This window comes from Ammodytes marinus (genome assembly GCF_949987685.1).
Source record: "Ammodytes marinus genome assembly, chromosome: 4".
NCBI lineage: Eukaryota > Metazoa > Chordata > Actinopteri > Uranoscopiformes > Ammodytidae > Ammodytes > Ammodytes marinus.
Window position 1 is genome coordinate 8,802,607 of NC_137233.1, and position 22,862 is coordinate 8,825,468.

Below are 22,862 nucleotides of genomic sequence, written 5' to 3' on the forward strand. Positions count from 1 at the left end.
TCCAAGGCCAAAGTAAATTGAAAGCATTCTTTCATGGACCCGTAAGAGTAGATGAATGGTTTTAAAAAGGTAACATTCTGAAGTATTTGCAGCCTGTGAGTATTTATTGATGTGATCATTTTTATTAATGTTTTTTCGTTCTAAAGATTTTTCTGGTTTGGATATTTTGAATCTTTTCCAATGCAACCAGACTGTTTTTGTCGGAATGCTATGAATCAGTGGATTATTATCAGGCTCCATAGGTGAGTTGCCTCAATATTGAAATGTTAATAGCTTTCCAAAGGGCATTATTTTTTGTCTGCACCCTGAACCAAACAACCTCGGTCACAGCCTTTATACGAAGATGTAAATATCGATGAGGTATACTAAATACTGGAAAATGAACATGTAAGTAATTAGATGTCAACTATCTTGATGAAATCAATGGCTTGCTGTGGTATTTAATTCTGTTTGAGCATAATATAAACAAAAGCAAAACGAAGAATAAAAAAGAATGACAACACTTTCTGTTAGAATAATGTGTGTTGTTTTTCTTGAGTTAAAAGAGAACATGCAAAAATGATAAAATATCAATAATATAAAGTAAATATAACATTCATTTATCAGAGATTAACATCGTTTTCTTCTTATTGTATAATAATTCATTGCTATCATGCAGCGTTTCACACATTCTGCAGCCAAACAGAAGTCCATCAGTGGCATGTGACGTGTGAACACCTTTTTGTATTTAAATCGTTGGCTTCTGATATTGCAATTACTGGACAGTCATGGTACATGATTCTTCTGGTGCTCATAGGAGAACAAAGCTGCCCGCCCAACCTGTTAGTTATTATGAACTGCTAAAGAGATGGAGGGTGAAGGCTGAAATTGATTAGCACTACACTCTGTCAGTTTTGCTTTTGTCATTAGCTCCTGTCGGCTATATATTCTAATGGCTTTGACAGGACTGTCTCAATTTCTGTGAAAATTCTTATTTTCGTTGTATTTTCTATTACCATCACTTACATTATGTTAATACCGGAGAAGAATTTTGGGGAAAAAAGGTTAACCCCCAGTAGATCACAAAAAATGTCTCCCTGATATAGGCAACTTGAATGTAAAACAACAACATTAGCTGTGGTTAAGGGACAACAACAAAAAATCCACAAGAATGTCGAAGTGAACAGCTGTCATTGGAAAAGTATTTTTTAGATTTCAACTGTAAGCTGGGCTGAATCTTATTGAAAGGCCTGGTAGCGCCATGGTGCTGTGTAACAACAATGGTGTGCAAACACATCCGCTTTCTGTGTTCTCTATTTCATTCCTCCCTTTTTTTAAACCTGGCTTTTGGCATTGATAAACAAGTGTTACCCAGCGTGAGAATTCAGCACAGCACAAAAACTGAAGGTGGCTCAGGACGAAACACAATATTTCTGATGTGTGCTGAAGTCCCCCGACGCTACTGTAACGATTTGCCTTTGGGTCCATCTGTGGTCCGTGCTTTGGAAGATTTAATATCCCACTGGTTGCATTTTCTTCAGCTTGACACTTTAAACTATCTGAATGGTTATAATAAAGTTGCAAGGCTGTAGATTCCATAGATGCAATTCGATACTTGTCAAAAGTTGGATCATCAGATGAATTTGGTCACAACTATCCATCCCACCCTGAGGAGCTTTATTAATCTTTTCTAATATCCCTGGAAACCCAAAAGGCCAACAACAAACTCACGTCATTACCTGATGGATGAGTAAAAGGAGCCTACATCACACATACCATGACAGTTTTACCTCAGCCGCTGTGCTTCTTCAGAAGTTCTTGTCGGATGACGAATAGCTCAAGCTTCAACACACATATTCTTTATAATATATTATATTTTATAATATGACCAATTAGACAATGGTACAGAGCTAGTGCATAAAGGAAAAGGTAAACACTAGGTAGGGGCAACACACCAAGTCAAATCCTTATTACCAGTGAACGTAAAACAAAGGAACCATAAAAAGTAATTGAAATATAGATTGTGGTTCTTTTGATAAGGGCTGAACAACAATTGGGCAACTAAGCATTAATATGGTATGTTTTAAGATTAATCTCACAGGTCATCCTTCAATAAGGAACCAAAACTGGATTCATAAATATCCATCTCTGTCAACAGTTTGTGCAGAGTATAGTGAAAAGTGCAATGAATATTTTGAATATATTTCATCAATAACTCTTACAACAGGGGGAGTATTGCTATTTACTATAAAGAAACAGTTTTTCTTGACCAGGCTGCTCAGCCGAAATGAATTCCACTCTTAAAATCAGCATTCAAAATCCTTGGACGTGAGCAATTTACAAAATAAATCCAGTAAAAGACTTCCATTATGTTGAGTGGCAGTGAATACCCGTGATTCATATTTCAAGTTGAAGGATAATAATAACAATGTGTTTTGCACAGTAATTAGTACATTCTGTGAAAATAGCATTTCCATATATTTCCACATTTTATGTTTGCGGTAACACTGACTAAACGTGACGCAAACAATAAATGGACTAAGAGAAAATATAATGATTTTTTTTGTTAAAGGGATATTTGTGAAGTCCTGTGAGGTTTGTTTGATTTGTGTATGGAGAACACATTTTTAGAAATTCAATTCTGGGGAAAATGTATTATGAAAAACGTGATGTCCTCTGAAATTCTACATATTTATGCTGATTGAAATAATTAAAAAAAAAGAAAAAAAAGGAACAAAAACTTTAAGTCTAATGTTGGCTTGACTGAAAAAATTATTCACGAGCGATTGCTTCTCCTGCTGTTTTTCTTTTTTCAGCACGTTTCACAGGCAAGTGAGCTCCAAACAGAAAAAGCAGTGGTGTAGAAAGTAACCATGTGAGTATAGCAACCCTAGCAGAGGCTTCGTATGCTGCGAGGACACAGAGGTCAGCATAGCCTTGACATGTCAACATAATTGGCATCCAGAGCTGTTGATTCACGTCACGTCACCATGGAGTGGTCAGGAACGGAGCTGCATGCCTTTCCTTTTCCATGGAGGATAACAACTCTGAATGGAGCCTTTTGATTGAGACCTTGACTCTGTTAGAATGGCAGAATCCTTTGAATTTTTTTGCACTCTCAGTCTAAGCAAACCCTTAGACCAGAACAGTAAGCGAATGCCTAAACTAAACGAATATTATAAGAGTGTTAGAATAATTAAATTACCGGCATTATGCATTCACGCATCAAGGTCTGCACTATACAAATCAAATGCAATTAATACGTTTGTTTATAAAGTGCTTCAGAAATGGCGACAAAAAGACATGGAGCCTGATTAACAAAGCCGTAATAACAGAATTTTTGTAGGAAACCATGGATTTATATATTTTTTATCCGAAGTTTATACTCCAATGAATTTAAAAGTGATTTCCATTTGTTAAAATATCCTGTCCAGTGCCATTAACAGTAAGCTAGGTCCTCTTGATAATGATAATGACAATTGAGATAAAATACAAATGAGCCGCTGATTGTAAAACAAATTAAACGTATTTGCACTGCTGCTGGTTTCTTTCAAATGAAATCTAAATGGTTGTACTTTTAAGAATTAGTTATAAAAAATTACTTTTAAACAATGCTGTGTGGTCTGTGTTCTGGGTGCTCCATTGAGGGCGTGTTTCAAGGGATTGCAGTCAGAAAAAAAACAAAAAAACATGAAGGTTCTTTGCCACTCAAGATGAAACACTCCTCTGAAGCAAACAAATAGCTCACATTAAATGTTTTAATTCCATCACACAAACTTTTCAAAGCACAGTTTTCATTCACAGACACTCACCCTGAGAATGAGTGCAGTTTGTGTGATGTGAGTATTGTGTGGGCAATATGACCTAAAATGTAAAATAACATATTTTCATGTTTTGGACTTGATGGTATTATATCGCCATGCTTTTTTTAATGTAGCCTATATTTCATGATGAGTAGCCTAGCCTATCTCTTTATGTAAATAATTTGAATATGTACATAATAAGTAAATTATATGGATCCTTTTCCAACAGAGACATGGGAGAGTATCATGCCATTTTAACATTGAAGATCTTGAAATTAAAAGGGCTAAACAATAAATGAAGCCAGGTCCCTCTTGTGAATGATATACAGTATATAATATCGTTCTATATCTAACTATTCCTATACTATTTTGAATATAAATCACTCTCTTTACAAGCCTGGGGAAGAGAAAGATACTGCTTTCTGTAGTCCAATGACGTGTCATATATTTCATTTTCTCCAATGGTGAGGTGTGTAAGTGCATTAAAAAAACAGAGTGGATGGTATGAGAATGAAAGCTCTTTGGTTCACAGCTGGACCCAACAAAGCATTTTCCACATTCATCAAACCACGGACGTAATGAAAAACAAGCGGAGGTATAAATGGTATTAGAGTCATATTTGTTGTATGATGCCACTCTAATGCATAGTTAATATTCATAATGACTGTTATAACAACAACAACAACAACAACAATTCGGTTGATGAACACATCTCCTGCTTCGGAAGCGTTGGAATGAGACACAGCCATATCATCTGATATGGGGGGGGGGGGAGAGAAAAAACCTTTACATATATTTCTTTTTAACACTTGCTGAACTCTGGCTGCATAGAAATTGATTTTTAAACACGAGGTGAAAAGGGAGGCATGAGAATATATTTCCCCTAGAGCTGCATTTGAGACTGTAATGGAAAAGCTAAATAAACTTGCAGGTGTTGTTCATAATGTCAGGGGAGCATATGCACCTCAGGCTACAGCAGATGGATGAAACACGCACTTTCACACAGGCAGTGAAACATACGCTTACATTTAATTTGCTATTGGATTAGACAAAAAACAGCACTTCCTATATTCTAAAACTGTACTGTAAGTAAAGCTGAACTCCTCCCCATGTTGATAACTGTAACACTTCCATCCCCATTACCTCATTCACAGCACACTGAAGGTTACCTGAACATTTTCTTTACCGTTCTTCTTGAGCCAAACCTACCAGCTGTGTATTGAGATAAGGGGCCAAGACTCTAAAAATACCCTGCTCATTCGAGGTAAGTAGCATGCCATGTCATTCAAGGTGGTCCTTAATGCCCCGATAAACAAATCTTGAGATAGCACGTTGGACACTGTACTAGATAGCATCGTGACTTCTTGCCTCCTTGTTGGCTTCCCTTTTCAGTTTTAATTTGATGAAGTGCTTTTTCCTAGTCGCCGACCTATTGCTCCTCACTTGCCTTTCTTTATTCTTGCATTGTCTCCTCTCACTCTTCCCATTTCATCTTTTTGTAACATTGTCAAGGTATTTCGTATCAGAAAATTAAGCCGATCTTGTATGATTAGTGTTTTTTTGACCTTTTTTTCCAAATCATCTAACTTAACTTTGACCTTAGTGTTCCACTTTCAACCACGCACACACACACACACACACACACGCACACGCACGCACACACACACAAAGACAAACACACAAATACACCGCTCCAAGGCCGATCTGCTCACAAGCACAAACAGCCGTCCACCTCTATTTCAAAGGGTCAAACAGGCGATTTCAGAAAAAAATTCTGGTTTTTGTAAAGCATGAAACCAAACAGTTCTTATCATTATGTTACTAAACAATATAAAAAGCAACATGTTTAAATGGAGCAACATTTGTAAATTTTTGGTCCCCTCAAATCAATTCACTGATTCTTCCTTACATATAAAGTGGCATCCCCTGTCAAACACACAACCGGCAGCCTTATGTATGTGTTTGATGTGGAACGCAAGAACAGAGATCAGAGTCGGTGAAAGCTCCAGATTTATCGACTTCTGCAAGCGAGCCATTAGACAAAATCCAACCCGGCAGCAAAAAATACATAAATATGACATTATGACAATTAATAAGGACCATTAAGTTATTTCATAGGCTAAAATAAGAAAAGATACATGTTTTTCAATACTATCCCCAGTATTTGAAGACTGTTGTGTTTATTGTTCGGACTACGTTGAGAGAACCGCTGCTGGTGTTTTAACTCCGCCGTGTGTAGTTTGCTCAGTGCTTCATTATCCTCGCAAGTTAAGTATGAAAAACATGCATCATATCTCACAAGATGAAAAGAATAGAATATTAAAGACAAAAGACCAAATCAAATAAAGGCAGAGAATGAGAGGATATACTGTTCAGTCTTTTGAAGCTGGATTACTCTGAAGATAGATAAAGGATTGTACAGCGATGCCAAAATAGCTTATTTTTCAGATGAATGCATTGAATAATTAATCCATTAAAAAACAAGACTTCATTAGCTATTAAACTGTTGGTGTGTGGACTGTTTTAGAGGGTGAGGAAAAACATTCGGAGAGGATCTACTGGAAAATGAGTTAGTGCAAAACGCATGTTGCAGAAGCAGTAATGGTGTTTAGAGCCCGTTCTGCTGGAACTAAATGTAATGATACTACTGCACACCTGCCAATAATAAGGCTCTGTGTATATTGCTTGATTTTGAGAAAACAGTACAAAGCCATTTGGCCACCTGACAAGCAGTTACGATGGAACCTTCAGGCGTCGATATGTCCACATGCGGACTTTGTATAACAGAAAACGCCTCCTTAAGATGCTTTGGGATTTGACTTCATGTTGGAAAACTCTTTTGTATTCCTCTCATTATATGCATTTGTGGTATTTAATTAATCATTGCAAGTCAACACCTCTGCTACACACCTTCTTGATGACTATACAAAGGGAATGATACCACATTTGCTCTATTGGGGAGACTGATTTCATTTGACAAAATGTATCAGCCTAAGAAGCTAAACTGTATTATAATTGTAATACTCAGATCATAGCTACGGCTGTGTTGTGTCTGTGTGATTGCTCCTCCTGTGTCTACATTATGGTTCATGCAGAGAAAGGAACTGATTTGATGATTTGACGAGGGATTTTAGTGCAGATGTCGTGCTGCTTGACCCCAAAGCTGACAACATTACTTATGCAGGCTATGATAAATGCAGTGTGAATGAACAAACGACGCAGCAGTCTTATCAGCCAATTTCACTGCTTGACTGCCATGAAACTAGAGGTCAACATACAGTATATGTTGTGTACATATGTGTATGGAAGGGGTAATGTGTGTGTTTGTGTGAGCACGCAATACATAAAAGGTATAGCTTTGGTCATTTTACCTAACCAGTAAGTGAGTGAGAGAGAGAAATGCAAGAGACAATTAAGGGCATTAAGCTTTCCGGACACCACTATCCTTTGCGAGTTTCATTCTTTTCAAATGAGTTTAGGTGTTATATGAACCAGCGTCGGAGCTAAATTAAATTCCACAGCTATCATTAGAAAAGGTTTCTATTAAGGAGCCTTGAGTTGGGAAATTGGCTCCAAGAGCATCTTGGCCCGATAAAGGCATGAATATTTCTAATTTCCTACAAGCTGCACTCGTTTTGACCCCAGGGGTTCAGCAAGGCAGCAAAATAGCTCATTAATTCTATCTGAAAAACAGGCTGCCGTAGACAAAGCACCACAATATGTAACCTCTGATGATTTGTGTGAAAAAACATTCCCACTGACAAACGGCACAGCTCTACATCCCAGGACCATTTCGGCATGGCACCATAGATCCTGAATTATTAACTAAACAATGTATGCCCATTTCAGAAATAATTGGCCATCCAAACTCCTCACTTCTCTTTTCGCAATTACCCACTGTTTCCATTGCTGTAAACAAAATACATCCAGCACACAAATACTGGGACAATATCGAGGTATTTACATATCAAGCAAATCAACAAGTCAACAAACCACACGAGATATGTAGCACAATTTGAAAATTCTCAAACAGACTACTAATGAAATCCTGACATCAGAGGCTTTGTTTTTTTAGCCAGAGTTAATTAATCCATACACAAGGAGCCGGATGCCGAGCTAAGAATGCACTAACTAAAGAATGCCTTTCATCAAAACCAGGGCCGGAGATTATTGATTTCTTTATTGCCACCAAACTCACTGCTCCAGTCTTGCTTATTGTTGTTTCCCCAGTGCCAGTGGGGATCAGCGGTCAAGTTAGACAATTAACCCGATTTCCATCTTCTCAAATATTCATGAGGAGCGCAAACGTCAAATCGAAAAGAACAGACGAACACACCTTATCAGCTGTTGCAAGATGCCAGTCTCCAAAAGATACAACTGAACAACTGCAATGTTGCGGCACAAGATGAAAAAAGTGTGTGTGTGTAAGTGTGTGTGTGTGTGTGTGTGTGTGTGTGTGTGTGTGTGTGTGTGTGTGTGTGTGTGTGTGTGTGTGTGTGTGTGTGTGTGTGTGTGTGTGTGAGTGAGTACACCGACTTTAGATATGCATTTGAATTCATGTCAGTACATGTTGGTCTGAAATAGTTTTATTTGTTGCTTTGTCTGTATCTTATTATTTTAAACCAAATGCCTTTGGGTTCTGGACTGCTTTTTGAATACAACCAGCAATTTGATGTTACATCACCTTAGGCTCAGGGAACTTGTAATGGGCATTTTTCACTTCTTTCAGCCATTTTGTTGAAAAATTATTTAACAATTAAAATAGGCCACATTAATCCAAAACAGATTGCGACAGGGTTCATTTCAAGAGGTCCTACAAATAAAATGAAACACTTCTTTATAACTGTTGTCCAAATATAAGATTCCAGATGACAGAATTAACATAATGTGGCTACACAGACATTGGAAGTATAATCTGACTTTAATGGACTCACTGAAAATGTCATCGCAAGGCCCATCAATAATCATTAATGGCGGCTTTGCACATGCTTATGTATGACAGTGTGGTTTCTGAGTGTGGGACTCAACTCAACTCAAGCAACAGCCAAATAAAGTATGTGTTTTGTTTGGCTTTCTGTAGTTTTCCTCCGTCTGGTTTCAACCAACCCTGCACCACAACGTGTCTTTAGAAACCCAAATCACGCCTCCTCCGACCTCTCTCCTCCTGCCTCTGGCCCTTAGGCCCGGTCCACATGGTCTAATAGAGATGTTGAAAAGAGAGACGCAGAGGGGAGGCGAGCTAAAAGTCTCTCTGAAGAAAGAAGCCGATTATATATAGCCACTGATTAAGGCAGAGATGGGAACATGACCTACATGCATAACAACACTTTCTCTCACTTTCTGCCGCGGAACAAGCCTCCGTCCAGGACCAGGACTCCACAACTGGGAGAATCACTCTAATTATAACACCGGAGTCACATTCCAATGCACACCTCATTAATATTTCTCTCATTATTGGGTTAATAATATGTTTCCAGAGGTGTGGGAGAGCTGGTGGAGTGCCAGCGAAAAAAAACTTTTGCCTGCAGCGCACCTGTCAGGTAGAAATGACAGCTCTCATCCATTGTGTTTGTATGGTGCCGTGTATTAGATTATACTTACAACAGATAACTCCCTTTCACACACACACACACACACACACACACACACACACACACACACACACACACACACACACACACACACACACACACACACACACACACACACACACACACACACACACACACACACACACACACACACACACACACACACACACACACACACACACACACACACACACACACACACACACACACAGGGCCTGGGTTCCCAAAATAGCTGCTCCCCTGGGAGACTCAAATGGGATGAGGTGAGGAAAGGGGTGAGAGAGAGAAATAATTTGGAAGAGAAAGAGAGAACGGAAAGCAGGGCTTTCTCACTTCCTCATCAATCTCTCTGAAGCCGTCCCACTGTCACCAGTGGCAGAGTATCCGGACGTTTCCAACAGCGGCAATCGCCGGAAGGCAGCGGCAGGGAGCGGACCTTGCTGAGATCAATCCAGATCCCTGTATCAGCCACCTGAGCTTGATTTAACACCCCTTATTCCAGTGAAAGCAGCTGATCATACAGCCAGTCAGTCTCTCTCCCCCCTCCTCTACTCCCTCAACTCCGGCCTATTACCCAGAACTACTGTAATGCACTGTCTAGGCTCAGGCAGACGTAGAGGCAAGTTAAAGAGGCGAGACAAGATCAAAGGCAATGACTAGGTGTGTGTGTGTGTGTGTGTGTGTGTGTGTGTGTGTGTGTGTGTGTGTGTGTGTGTGTGTGTGTGTGTGTGTGTGTGTGTGTGTGTGTGTGTGTGTGTGTGTGTGTGTGAATCAGCATATGAATGTGTGCATAGGAATATATATATTCGTTCTGAAATATGGGCAGGCATGAAAGTAAGCTCCCAACTTCAGAACTTTTCTCCTTGACGCAGCATGTCTCCTGAATTGTGTCCAAATTTGATCAAAATCCTCAAATTTCAGGCTTACAAATTGCTCAGCCAGAGGTAATGTGTCACGTTTTTGTGTTTCCAGAGGCCGCAGTTGGACACAAATTATGGACAGCACACCCATTGTATGGAGGCGGCTTGCCAAACTACCTTCCTTTTTGGAGTGCAGCGTGTCAGCTGTAACTCTTAATGGAACACCTTACTAAGGCTGCTCCTTCCTGTTCCATTACCACCTGCTATAATGAAACCTGGTCGACTATCAAAAAATGCCCCAAAAGCCAGGTCTCATTTTTCATAATCGGTCATGTTGACGAATACACTCACACATATATTGCATTTCTTGGGAATGCATAAAAGCCAACCCATGTTTGGCCAGTTTAAAGCTATAATGTGTAACTTTTTCATGTAAATGGATGACGGTTACATTCAAGCCATTGCTTAACGAGTTGACCCAAAGTTGATTTAGCCTATCAGCTCCACAAATCTCTCTCTGTCTTTTTCAGTATGGCAGCGTTTACAAACTGGTGTTATAAAATGGCTGAAAATCCTCAAAAGAGCCCATTTAAAAGGTGAAGTGAGCGATATATTTGTGTTAATTTACGTGTTAAATCGCTCTATATTCATACAGTGATCACTTATATAGCTCTGCATGTAATAGGCAAATACACTTTTCTGGGTTCCCACAACTAATATCCAATCAGAAGAGAGACCGCTACAAACCAGCACATCTTACTGCCGGTGCATGTGCAGAGCGACAGATGGGTGAATGTTTATACACCTACAATGGCGGAGCAGGTAAAAATCCTTCCCAATGTCTGTTTTGATGGTTTTTATCATGTTTTATCGCACTTACGGATCTGAGATGATGCAAGAGAACTCGCTGCTTGAAGACTGCAGTGCATTAATGTGGTGACGTAGGGACGAGGGAGGGGACTGCTAACTGCAGTCACTGACAGGAAGTTAGCTAAAAGGGTTCAGTTGTTCATTCTACCGCTAAGAAAAACTTGGACCTACAGCATAAGGTATAAAATCCAAGTGCAATCACCGAAGGCTTACCTCACCAACACTGTCGGTCTAGATGCACTGACTCAGAATGGGGGTGACAGAAGTTACGCACTATAGCTTTATTGCTTCAATGCCAAGCAGCATGCAATAGTACATTTTTGGTTTGCATTAGCAGTAACAAAAAACCGCTCTGCTACAGCTGAAGGAAAGTCTGGCTGTTTTTCATGACATAAAATAACAAACTGTAACACTGCATTACAGGCTGCATATTTTACTGTGAATCCCTTGAGTGTGAAAGCAATTTATATTCAGCACGTTTAAATGGCAGACTCCGCCACAAACAATAACACTACAAGCAGAAATGACTGAATGTAAATGCATTGAATGGCTGTTTCTGAAAAAAAAGCTTACCATAAATAGCATTGATTATTATTAATTACTTTTGTGGCGCTGGAGGGAACCTTTCAACAGCTGAGATTACTACTCCAGTGATGCCACCAGTTATGTTGGTTTAGGCTGGGACACTCTAGGGATGGTCTAACAAAAATGCTATTTATTGAATTGCATTAATGAAATGAAATGAATCTCAACTAAGCCTGGGGACTTAAAGTCCACCTTACTGCCTCTATGAAAGTACAATACTTCGATAGTAGCATACTCCTTTCAGAAGGTTTAGGCAATCGTTAAAGTAATGTTAAAATGTGTTGATGAATCAGTGGGGGTTGGGGTTAGAGTGACGGATGGACAATGCATAGTTTTGTACAGTGAAATAGTGGCAGCAAAAGATTGGTGCCACATTTTCTGAAAGAGCTCACTTTCAGAAATTGGACCAGAAAAGCCAATAAGAGCTCAACTGACAACAAAGATACAACCAAAGATACATAGCTTTTGATGTGCATTGACACACTGAGTATGTCCCTTCAGTAGGCAAACAGATTGACAAGCATCAAGGCAGGACAAAGACAGATCCTTGTGAAAGGCTGCTTGCAGTTTATTTGAAGTTGTATGTATTTATGAACAATTTAGCCTGTCTAACTGCACAATAAAGAAACTGGAGGATGAGGGGGAATATACAGAAATAGGGCTGGCATTTTAAAACATTCTCTTTTCACCCACTTACAGTTGTCTTATTTGTACGTTGGTGGAGTTGTACATGACAGAAACTGTACAGTACGTGAGTTTGATTTTCTGCTACATATTTATTTTAAGCCTATAAGGTTGTTTTGATCAAAGAAGGTTACATACTGTGCAGGTTATATTTTTATTATATTTATGTTGGACAGCAGAAAAAACAAAGCCTAGAATCAAATAGTAGAGTTCTGTGGCTGTATAGACAAAAACATCTTACATTTGAAAAAGAAAAAAAGGATTGGGAGAGCTTTCAACATTCTTCAACTGATATTTGTTCTTATTGTAAATGGCTGTGCTTGGCAAAGGCAGAAGATTGCTATTGTAAGAACTGCAGAAAGCCTGCTGCCGCCTATTGTGTGTCAAATATAATGGCTCTGCACTCAAAGACATTGTTCAGGGATCACGATTTGCATCCTCTTATAACACTCATTAAACACACACACACACACACACAGACACACAGACACACACAGACAGACACACAGACACACACACACACACACACACACACACACACACACACACACACACACACACACACACACACACACACACACACACACACACACACACACACACACACACACACACACACACAACGTAGCACGGGCAAGGTCAGGTGGTCTTTTTATTCCTTATATGTGGTAGAGCCACGCTTGACATTTCATTTGTTCTCCATCTATGTATTTTGTAAAAGTGTAAGTGTAAGTTCATCAAGGTGACATCATTATGTTTCTTGTTAAAGGTCAAATGAAGTGCAGTATGACAGCCTACATGTTCCCCTGTCCAGTATTCTTAGTCTGAGCAGATCACTCAGTACTGCAGCTAGCTCTCTACCTGTGATTGCAACTTATCGCACAGACAATCGAAAACCAATTATAGTGAAACAAGGCTTGATTTCATTTAAATCTTAGCTACGAGGAACTTTCCGTTTTTATTGATTCCTGTGGCACCTGTTGACTGAAAGCCGTAGTGTTTTTACTAAACCAGTGACCAATCAAGTGCCAGTGGCTCGCACATTTGTTTAGGAAGCGAGTGAATATGTCCATGAAGTGAGAGCGCAGATGCGTAGTCATGATGAGGTAATGTATTTATATGTGACTATGTTAGATTGATAATGGTAATATGAAGATGGTGAAGCAAAGTCAAATCTGATTTAGTACCACTCATAAAACAGGATTTCATCTGCATTCACTAATACAGTGTCTTGTACAATATGAACCGGAGAAGAAAAGCCAATTTTTTTAGGAACTCATAAATATTCTTTCTTTATTGTACTGTGCCTACATAATAGAGTAGTCCACCCAGCCAAACTATCAGGAACACTCTCAAGTTCACCCTGCGCAGAATCTCAGTGAGCTTGTGTGAAAGATTAAGAGCAGAGCGGAATCATAATAAAGGGTGACAGAGGATCTCTCATGGGACACCTCGCCTGCAGGCACGCAGCTGATAGATCTGGCTTTATAATGCGTGTAAATGAATTCCTCACACTGAACGCCCAGACCATACACATGGAGTTGCTGGTGCTGCCCTATTTAGCGGAAAAGAAATACAGAAATTTGGGAACAGAAAAAAATATTTTCTCCACTGTGAAACAACCTAAGCCATGCCGTGGAAATTTCACGAGGGTGCAGCGATGGAAAAATTGGGAAGACATAAATATTATTATTATTTTGATTACCACTCATAACTGTTCATCAGTATCCTTTTAAACATAATATTTCAGCCCTGTTTTTTGGGTTAACCAACAGGTTGTGCAACATTTTCTCAAAAAGCTCAAATTCAAAAGGGAAACATTTATCTCTGAAGCATGCAAACCATCTTGGGGATCTTTCAAAAACTCAGACAAGTGGTATGCGATCAACGGCTGTATTCTTTTTTGGTGAGCTCCCAGTGAGGCAAACAAAATGCCATGAGTGTTTTTGTTGATAGACAAACGTTACACTGCCCACTCTCACTCTAACTGGCAGCTTCAAATAAGCTGTAGTGCTCCTACTGCACATTTGAAAGGCAAAGGGATTTCCATAAATTATTCAATTATTTAAAAAAAAGAAAATACACACCAGTGCATTTGTATGTGTATCTATGATGATTGTTTTACTTTTGTAACAATTATAAACACAATATCGTACAGTGAACAAGATAATGGCGGCTTACATTGTGCACGTGTGAACCATAGATAGTAAATAATATGGATGTAGCATCCGGGCTGACCTCAGTTATTCACACGGCATCCAATAATCCTGGTTTGTGCGCGTCGCCATTTTGTGAGGGGGAGGGAGATAGCTGACGTATACCTCCGAGGCAAAGTGAGGGACAACGGGCGGAGAGCTGTCACTCAAGAGATCGCGCCAATACATTTTAACCTCCAAAAGAATAAAAACTAGCCCCCTCGGTGACTGTTAACGAGGTGAGGGAGGGGCTGAAGGAGAGGCTTCAGGAGCTCTGCAACAGAGAACAGATCTGCACGTAACAGTCCAAAAAAATTCAGCCCCCTCAGTGTTGTCATGGAGATATGACCTAAACATACAGACTAAAATGGTTTCGTGGCCCAGGCTGTAAATAGGTTTAATAAGACTTTGAAAACGGCCTGTCTAACAAGTGAGTCAAAGAAAAACTGCTCGGTCTTGGCACCACCCCCCAGTGGCACTTCCGGTTACTACAGTTGTGGTCACTTCCTTATTGGATGCTGGTAAAAATCGCTGAGGTTGGGGCTTGGTGTGAACGAATGTATTTACTCGTATCCGTTTGCGTACGTGGGTGTGTGTGCTGCATAATGTTTGTTACTCACCCCAGCGTCGTCATGGTGACAATAGTGTACCAGAAGGAGGCGGGGATGCTGGTGAACTTGGTGGAGCTGGATCCCTTCTCGGCGTAGAACATGACCGTGGCGAAGATGATGATGGCCATGGTGAGGGAGAAGAGCAGGAAGCCCAGCTCCGAGGCACAGCTCTTCAGCGTGTAGCCCAGGATCCTCAGGCCCTGGGAGTGACGGGAGAACTTGAAGATGCGAAACACCCGGAACACCCGCAGCGTGACGAAGGCGCCGCTCACGTCGTCGTTGTCCGTCATCACCAGGCTGATGTAGTACGGCAAGATGGCCACCACGTCGATGATGCTCATCACCGACCTCATGAAGAGGTAGCGGCTGGGCGCGGCGAACAGGCGCATCAGGTACTCCACGGTGAAGATCATGACGCAGGCCGTGTCCATGCAGAAGAAGGCCACCGTGTAGCGCTCGCCGCACGGCATGTCCTTCTGGTTGGCCGTGGTGCCGCAGGGCACCGTCTCCACCACGTTGGTGAGGACGGAGATGGCGATGAAGAAGCCGGTGACGTAGTAGAAGACCAGCGCCATGGTGGAGGTGTGAGGGTTCTCAAAGGCCCGCCACATCTCCTCCCTGCAGGTCATGTTGGGCGGTTTGGTGTCCTTGTTCTCCTCCTGGTCGTCCTGCAGACGCTCCTGGTTCTCCCTCTTCCGGTCCTTGTACTCTTCGTAGCAGCAGTCCCCGATGATCTCGGGGATGATGCCGAAGAAGGTCAGCTCCTCGTCATAGGCCGAGATACACTCGTGGCGCGGGTAGTGGAGCTTCCCCGTCCGGTAGAAGTTGAGGATGCTCCTGAAGGCGTCGGGGTCCCGGTCAAAGAAGTATTCCTTGATTTCCTCGTTGTAAAAGAAGTCTTTCTCAGAGCTGCCCAGCAGAGTGTCAGGGTAGCGGTCCAGAGTAGTTCTCCAGGTCTGAAAACGACGGCCGCTGACATTCAAGATAATCAGCTCGTCCTGCCTCTTACTGTTGTCTCCTGGTGAAACAGGCATGGGGCAGTTGGCCACGGGCATCCAGCCAATGGCTGCTGCCCTGGCAAAAGGGAGCCATGCTGCTACTCCAGTCGCCATCGTGAAGCAGAGTCTTCAGTGTGGTCCTCCTCACCTTCACAGTCCACTTTTCTCAAAATAGACCGACATCTGAGGGATATATGCCAACAAAAAAAAGAGACAAAGCTGAAAGCACTCAAGAAAGCAGCAAGAAGCTTGTGATATTTTGAGTTTTAAATGAGTTTTCCTCAATTAGATTTCCAGTCACTCGCCTGTGCTTTCAGTCTAAATCCAGCACAACCTGCCCAAAATGTCATCCAATTTCGAGGGAAGGGCTGATGTATGGCAACAACTACAGCTCAAGTGCCAGGGCAATCAGACAAGCAGCACACAAATGAAGGTGATGTCTGGTCTCAGTCCAGCTCTGTTCAGATTTTAAACCCGGTTTGAATGAAATTGAGTATGTGATAGTCATTTCTGAAGCCTGTAACAAGTTGCATACTTTTTAACAGATACAAATATGTTGAGTTGCAGTTGTGAATCAAGTGCCTTCCGTTTTGCACTTCAACACTCATTAGCCACATATAACTCAATTTAGATCTACAGCGAATACCATGCAGTTAATCATCTGAATTACCAACATCAACAGCTTTATTAAACCGATTTGTCCTGAGCAGCATCATTAACTGACCCAGAGGGAGAAGCGTTAACCGCCAGAGATTGATTCAAACCTGTTGAATCGGAAATAAAAGTCCACTGCTCCAAATTTACGAGTGGAAAAATAAAAAGGACTACACCTTTTTTTTTAAATGGTAAATTACCAATTACTGAAATGTTTAAGAAATAAACCACATCACCTGCTCAGTTAATTTATCATCACAAGTAGCCTAGGCTACATTACCTCTGTCTGAAAATAAATGAATAAATCACAACGTGGGAAGATACTTTTTTATGCATTAAGCTGACTTACCTCAACAGTAGTTCAACTAACATAAGCCATTTGTTTATTAAACGCATCTCAACATTTCCTCAGAAATTGGGTGAAATGAATAACCCATAAAAGAAAACACACTCACCCATAAAAGTGGAGGAGGGGAACAAAATCCCAACTCTTCCAAAGAGAAAAAGAGTTTAGTGGAGAGCGAATCCTTAGTTACAGGTGAGTCAAAGAATTGCTCGGGTCCATCCGGCGGGATGAAGCAGCGAGCGGCACCTCTCCTCCTCCGCGTGGGGTTTGCAAACCGCCTGCACCGCCGACGAAGCGGGATTATTCAGCCGAACTATGGGACCACGGGATTCAGAATGAAACGGGCTGTAGCGGGGATTTGTGCACGTCCTCCGAATATATTTTACATCCTGGCTTTTCCTTTGATTTCTCCCCGTCTGTGTTCGGAAAGTGAAACGTGATGGAGAGGGAGCAGCGCGCTTCCTTTGCTCCAGCGCAAAGTACAATGCGCGTCTTTCTCACTGTGCCAGCAGCTCTGTCTCTCATCAGCCCTCCTTCCCTCTGCCTCACCTTACAATCAAATGTGAAGGACTCACACACTGTCACATTCAATATTTTGGTGCAGTATTATTGCTTACTCATGCAAAAATGACTTGTGTAAGTCTATAGCCTACCTCTATATGGTAGAGACAGTGATACGAAAGATTTAAAACCCAGTCACTGCAATGTCGTAATCTCACTATTAAACACTTAAATAATGTTCATTACCAGAAGGCTGCAGCATGGCTGTCTTTGGAGATGCCTTTTCTTGCAAGATGATAGTAAAACAGTTATGGCTCATATACATTATTTTCCAGAAGGGATTTAACATAACCGGATCCAACTTCTTGAGGGGCCCATGGGCAAAATGTTTTGCTGGGCCCCCATTAACCCCCTATCTAGTCCGTCAGACAGGTCTGTTACTCCATAGGTAACATGAAGGTCTTTACTGGCATCAAATATAATAGTGCTGTGTGTTGGTTAAGACTGAAGCTGTTAACCTGTTGCACTGTTTGCTGTTGATGGAGGTGGGATTCAGTGCAAAGCAATACTCAATGTTCAATGTGTCAGGCTCGCTCCACAATGCAGGCACCAGTGAATCCAATAACGTCTGCACTGTGACGTCTCAAATGCAATATCCAGAAAAAAATATGGTCTTATATGCAGCCACAATAGTACAATCTCACCCCGAGGAGAAAGGTGTTGTCATTCGATCACATTCATTTAAGAATAATCAACAAGAAGAAAACGGAAGGATATCTGGTCTTAAAACACAATTTCAGAGCAGTAAGTCCCTGTCAAGATAAGGTAATAAAGGGTGTTTGTTGTTTTGTCCTCCCTCAGGAGGCTTCAAGGCAGCTGCCTGGAAGACACTGTTGGGGGGACAACATAAGCGTTAGGGTTAGACTAGAGCCTTCCAGGCAGCTCCAGGCAGCGTTGCCTCCAAGGTTCCTTTGGGAGGACAAAACACCATCAAGCGTAATAATAAAGCAAGACATAGGCCCATTGTATATGTCAAACTTGGTTGATGCATAATCCTAAAGAAATCTTTACAATATACAGTATGCAGCACCCATTAACCTCAGAGTCTAGATTAGTAGAAGGAAAACCTCCTAAAAGAAATCTGTGAAATATTGACGAAAAATTTAATAAAAACCTGTACAAATCACTTCAAATATAGAGGAGCTTTCAGTGCTTTGAGGAAGTCAGCTGCTTTGCATGGTTGGGAATCCATGGGCTCTCATTATTGATTTCTCAGAAAAGTGGAGTGATGGCTATGCTTTTGAAAAGTGCATGACACCACTTATAACGAAGTAAAATAATTCAAAGCTGTGTCAGTCTTTCAGTTTTAATGTGTTTGTTTTTCTTGCAAAGGAATCCATTACTTTACCACACAGCGGTATTGGGAACAAAATGTTCTCCACAGTATGAGCTAAACTGCAGCAAGGCAGGCTTGCAGTGGGTAAGATAACATTTTATAATGTGTGATAATAATACGAACCACTGGCCACGAAGTCCGTGTGTATCGCTATCAGACAAGAAAAAACGGACTAAAAGCTCCATCCATAATTTTTCTCAAACAAGTCCTCCATCAAAACTATGTCAGAGCAAAGCAAAAAGTGGGCGTCAAAGGAAGCACTCAAAGAGCCTCGCCATCCACGCCATCAGAGAGGATGAAGTTACTATGCCCGCTGGCTCTCCCTCCAATCTCACACTATAATCCGAGGCAGCATGTCTGAACATAGCCACCTCAGGGGACCGCTGTGGCTGGATGAGAAGGGCCTTTGAATGGATGGCCTTGTGTGTGGCCGTTAGAGGAGAGAGAGAGAGACAGTGACAGAGAGAGAGAGACAGAGAGAGAGAGAGTAACACTGTGTGGCATGGGTAATAAGACAGACAGGCTATTGATGGACTTCAGTAGATGTTCAGATGAAGTTCTGGCACTTTGTGTAAAACATTCATGAATTGAGTCTTGTTGGAGCATGTTTAAAGTTGCAGGGTTTCGCACACCATGAGGCTGTTTCATCAGCGGTTTTATATCACTGTCTGTGAAAGAACTTTTGGAGGTTAGTTTTTCTCTATTCAAAGTAGTTTATTTTCATTAAGCACTGAATATACCTGATGCATAAAAGCACTCACACACCACATCTTTAAAAATAATAATAACAGAAGACATCATTTCAAATACTTCAGCGACATGACTGCATTCCCAGCGTACAAAATAAATACTAGCGCATACATCTAAAAGTAATATGAAAGCTTGAATTTCTGACATTGGCACCACTGTCTTCTGCAGATTTATATTTTTTTCTTTGATGTATCAACAGTCTCCCAAATGTCAATATTGCATTGTCTGTGCTGAGGATTCCTTTTTCCCCACTCATACTCCTTTTTTTGTGACATGTTCAAACCTCTGGGGGTGGCAGACAGTTGAACTTTAGAGAACACTTAAGCACAATGTTTCACAGTATTCTGCATAAGATGGTGACAGAAGAGGCTTTCAAATATTCAAAAAGAAAGGATAGCCTAGGAGAATAAATGCAAGAAAGACAATAACATGCCTTCAACAGAGGGGAAACTGATATGCGAGTTGCTTGCTAGTTTAGCTTTGCTACCAAAACATAACGCCACCATTTTTTCACTTCTTTTGAAGTAATGCAATTATTTTCAGGAATATTTTCTCAAATCCTTGCTAATGCATCAGGGGCTTTTCACAGCTTTATCTCAAGTAGCAAGGGAGGAAAAACTAAATGTCAGCTGGTGCTCACTTCTCAATCAATTCTTGTGTGGATATAGATTTTCCAGTCGTTCCAATTGTTTTAACTTATTTAGCTCTAGCTTGCACTGATAAAGCAAGGAAATAGTAAAAATAACAAAGGTTTATATTGCATCATCTTAATATGCACTAGTAAGGCTACATTTCATAGTTGGCCTTGACCTTTACAAACACATGTATAATAACGCATCTGTGTAAAACATTTATTTCGATACTACACAGTAATTGGTATCATTTCTGTAATAGTTGGTCATCCAGTAGTTCCAATTTCTGTGGACCAGAGCTAAAGAAACAGCTGACATTTGAAGGTGTCCTTCATCTGGCTGTCGTACACCTGCGGCTGCCTCTTGCCGATTGGATGAAAGCCAAATTAGATGAATTATAGCCCCGTAAAACACAGACCAACTCTATGAGAAACCGATGCAAGATTCAACTCCTCCCATTTATGTGTGGGCGCATTTCTCATTTTGATTTTGGCATTTGAGTTGGATTAGATCTTTAAACAAAGATCTTTTATAGATATTTGATCACCGTTGCCATTTCAGAAACTGTTATTTTATTCATGCATATTTCTGGATTTCTAGCCTTGGTGATTTTCATGGTCTCTTGTGAACACACTTTTTTTCCCCTGTACACTTCAGCTGTGGAATTCAGTCCACAGGGATAATAAAATATCTGCAGATATTTAAAAGTATACACAGAGAGTCTAAGGTGTGGAGGTGGAAATGATTGAGAAGAGTACATTGAATGCACCATATTCATGCTCAAAACCTTTTCAAACCATGAGGTCGATGGTTTATAAAGGTTCTTCTTCACCTTCAACAAGGCGCTTCACCTTCAGAGCTGACAATAAGCTCTTTAAAGAATGAGTTGTTCACTCCTCTTGGTCAAGCTGAATACAACAAGACCTCTACTCCAGCTGTGAATTGCCATCTTTCATCAGTAGCCTGCACTGACATTTTATGATTAGTACCTTAATAAATTATGTTTACAATTGAGTGCTGCATAATCTTCAGAGGGAAAAAAACATTTTGTGAGTGTACAGCGGCAGGCTAATGTTGTGTTTGACTCAAAACAAAACGGAACATTTTAAATTGATTGCACTAATCTATATGTATTTTGTTTATTAACAATGGATAAGGTAACACATTTTGCATTTCACACACATCTGTCACTTTCACTCTGACCACTTTCATTGGTATCAGTTCAAGCAGCAGTGCACAGACAAAGTGCAGCTTTGAAGTTTCAAGTCGCTAGATCAATTCATGTTTATTTCCACTGTGAATGATAGATAGACACTTGTATAACCCGCTTTGGTAACACATTAAAATAACCTACATTAATTAACGGTTAGCTAATTATTAGTTTATGCTAAATAACCATTAACAAAGCATTAACTACATGTTAATTACTGCTTAGTTAGTGCTTAATATGCAGAAACGTAACCATTAATAACTGTGTATTAACAGTAAGTAAATGCTTAATATGCATTATGTAACCAATAATAGCATTAACTTAGCATTAAATAAAAGTTAATTAATGTACCCTTATTGTATAGTGTTACCCTGGCTTTAAATAATTTAAACACTGATTGTTTATGTCAATATCTGTGTAAATGTTTCCCCCGTCCAGTTATTTATATTTATTAAAATGAATGATAAAGCTTACAAGACCTCCGTAGCCTAATTCCCTTCTCTGCTTCAGGCTACAGCGGCTTGAGGAAACATTAGCCTCCATTACCATAATATACCACACCATCTCTGGTTCTGCTGCATTGATATCTACCATTTTTTATTTAGTTTTTCCATTTAAACTCTGTGAGTCCAACAATGTTAGAGGCAATGCAACATATGGGGGGGGGGGATGTAAAGTCGATTTTAACAATATTCAAAATCCTTTAGAGTAACGCTCAGATGAAAACCAAAATAATATAGTTTGATCATTTACTCTGCATCATCTCACACTTCATTCTATGAGACCACAATGAGACCCATAATGATTACAAATGGCTTCAGAATACTGTATTATTTCTGCAGAGCCCCGGGCTATTTTATCTTTTTCATGACATGAGCGTTAATGCTGTGAATATAGAGGGTTTGATGTTCTTTATCTGCTATGAATCACTCTACAGGCTCTATCTGTTACCCATTCATGCTTTAATACTGTAGTTCAAGATAGATACAGAAGAGTTTCAATGGGCAATGGCGGCAGATAACCTTTTTTTGTTAAATCATAGAATTCCTTACACAATCATGGGTAGAATGATATCTAAAGAAGAAAAGACACATTGGAGGATCATGAAAAGGAAGTAAAGGTAATGAGATGGACATGAGCCGCAGGGTTCCTCTGATGATGCGATGGGTCTGTAAGGCGAAAAGACAATAACAAAGC

At 40.4% G+C, this 22,862-nt stretch overlaps 1 protein-coding gene across 1 annotated transcript in view; it reads right to left on the bottom strand.

Annotated features, from left to right (window-relative positions):
• LOC307248825 (A-type voltage-gated potassium channel KCND3-like) overlaps positions 1–16,290 on the bottom strand; it is a gene marked incomplete at both ends in the record, with an annotated part of 68,632 nt that extends 52,342 nt beyond the window's left edge. The window contains one exon of the mRNA XM_080025340.1: positions 15,188–16,290. Coding sequence (XP_079881466.1) covers positions 15,188–16,290 — 1,103 coding nt within the window. The remainder of the gene's footprint in view (positions 1–15,187) is intronic.
• Positions 16,291–22,862: the final 6,572 nt, after the last annotated feature.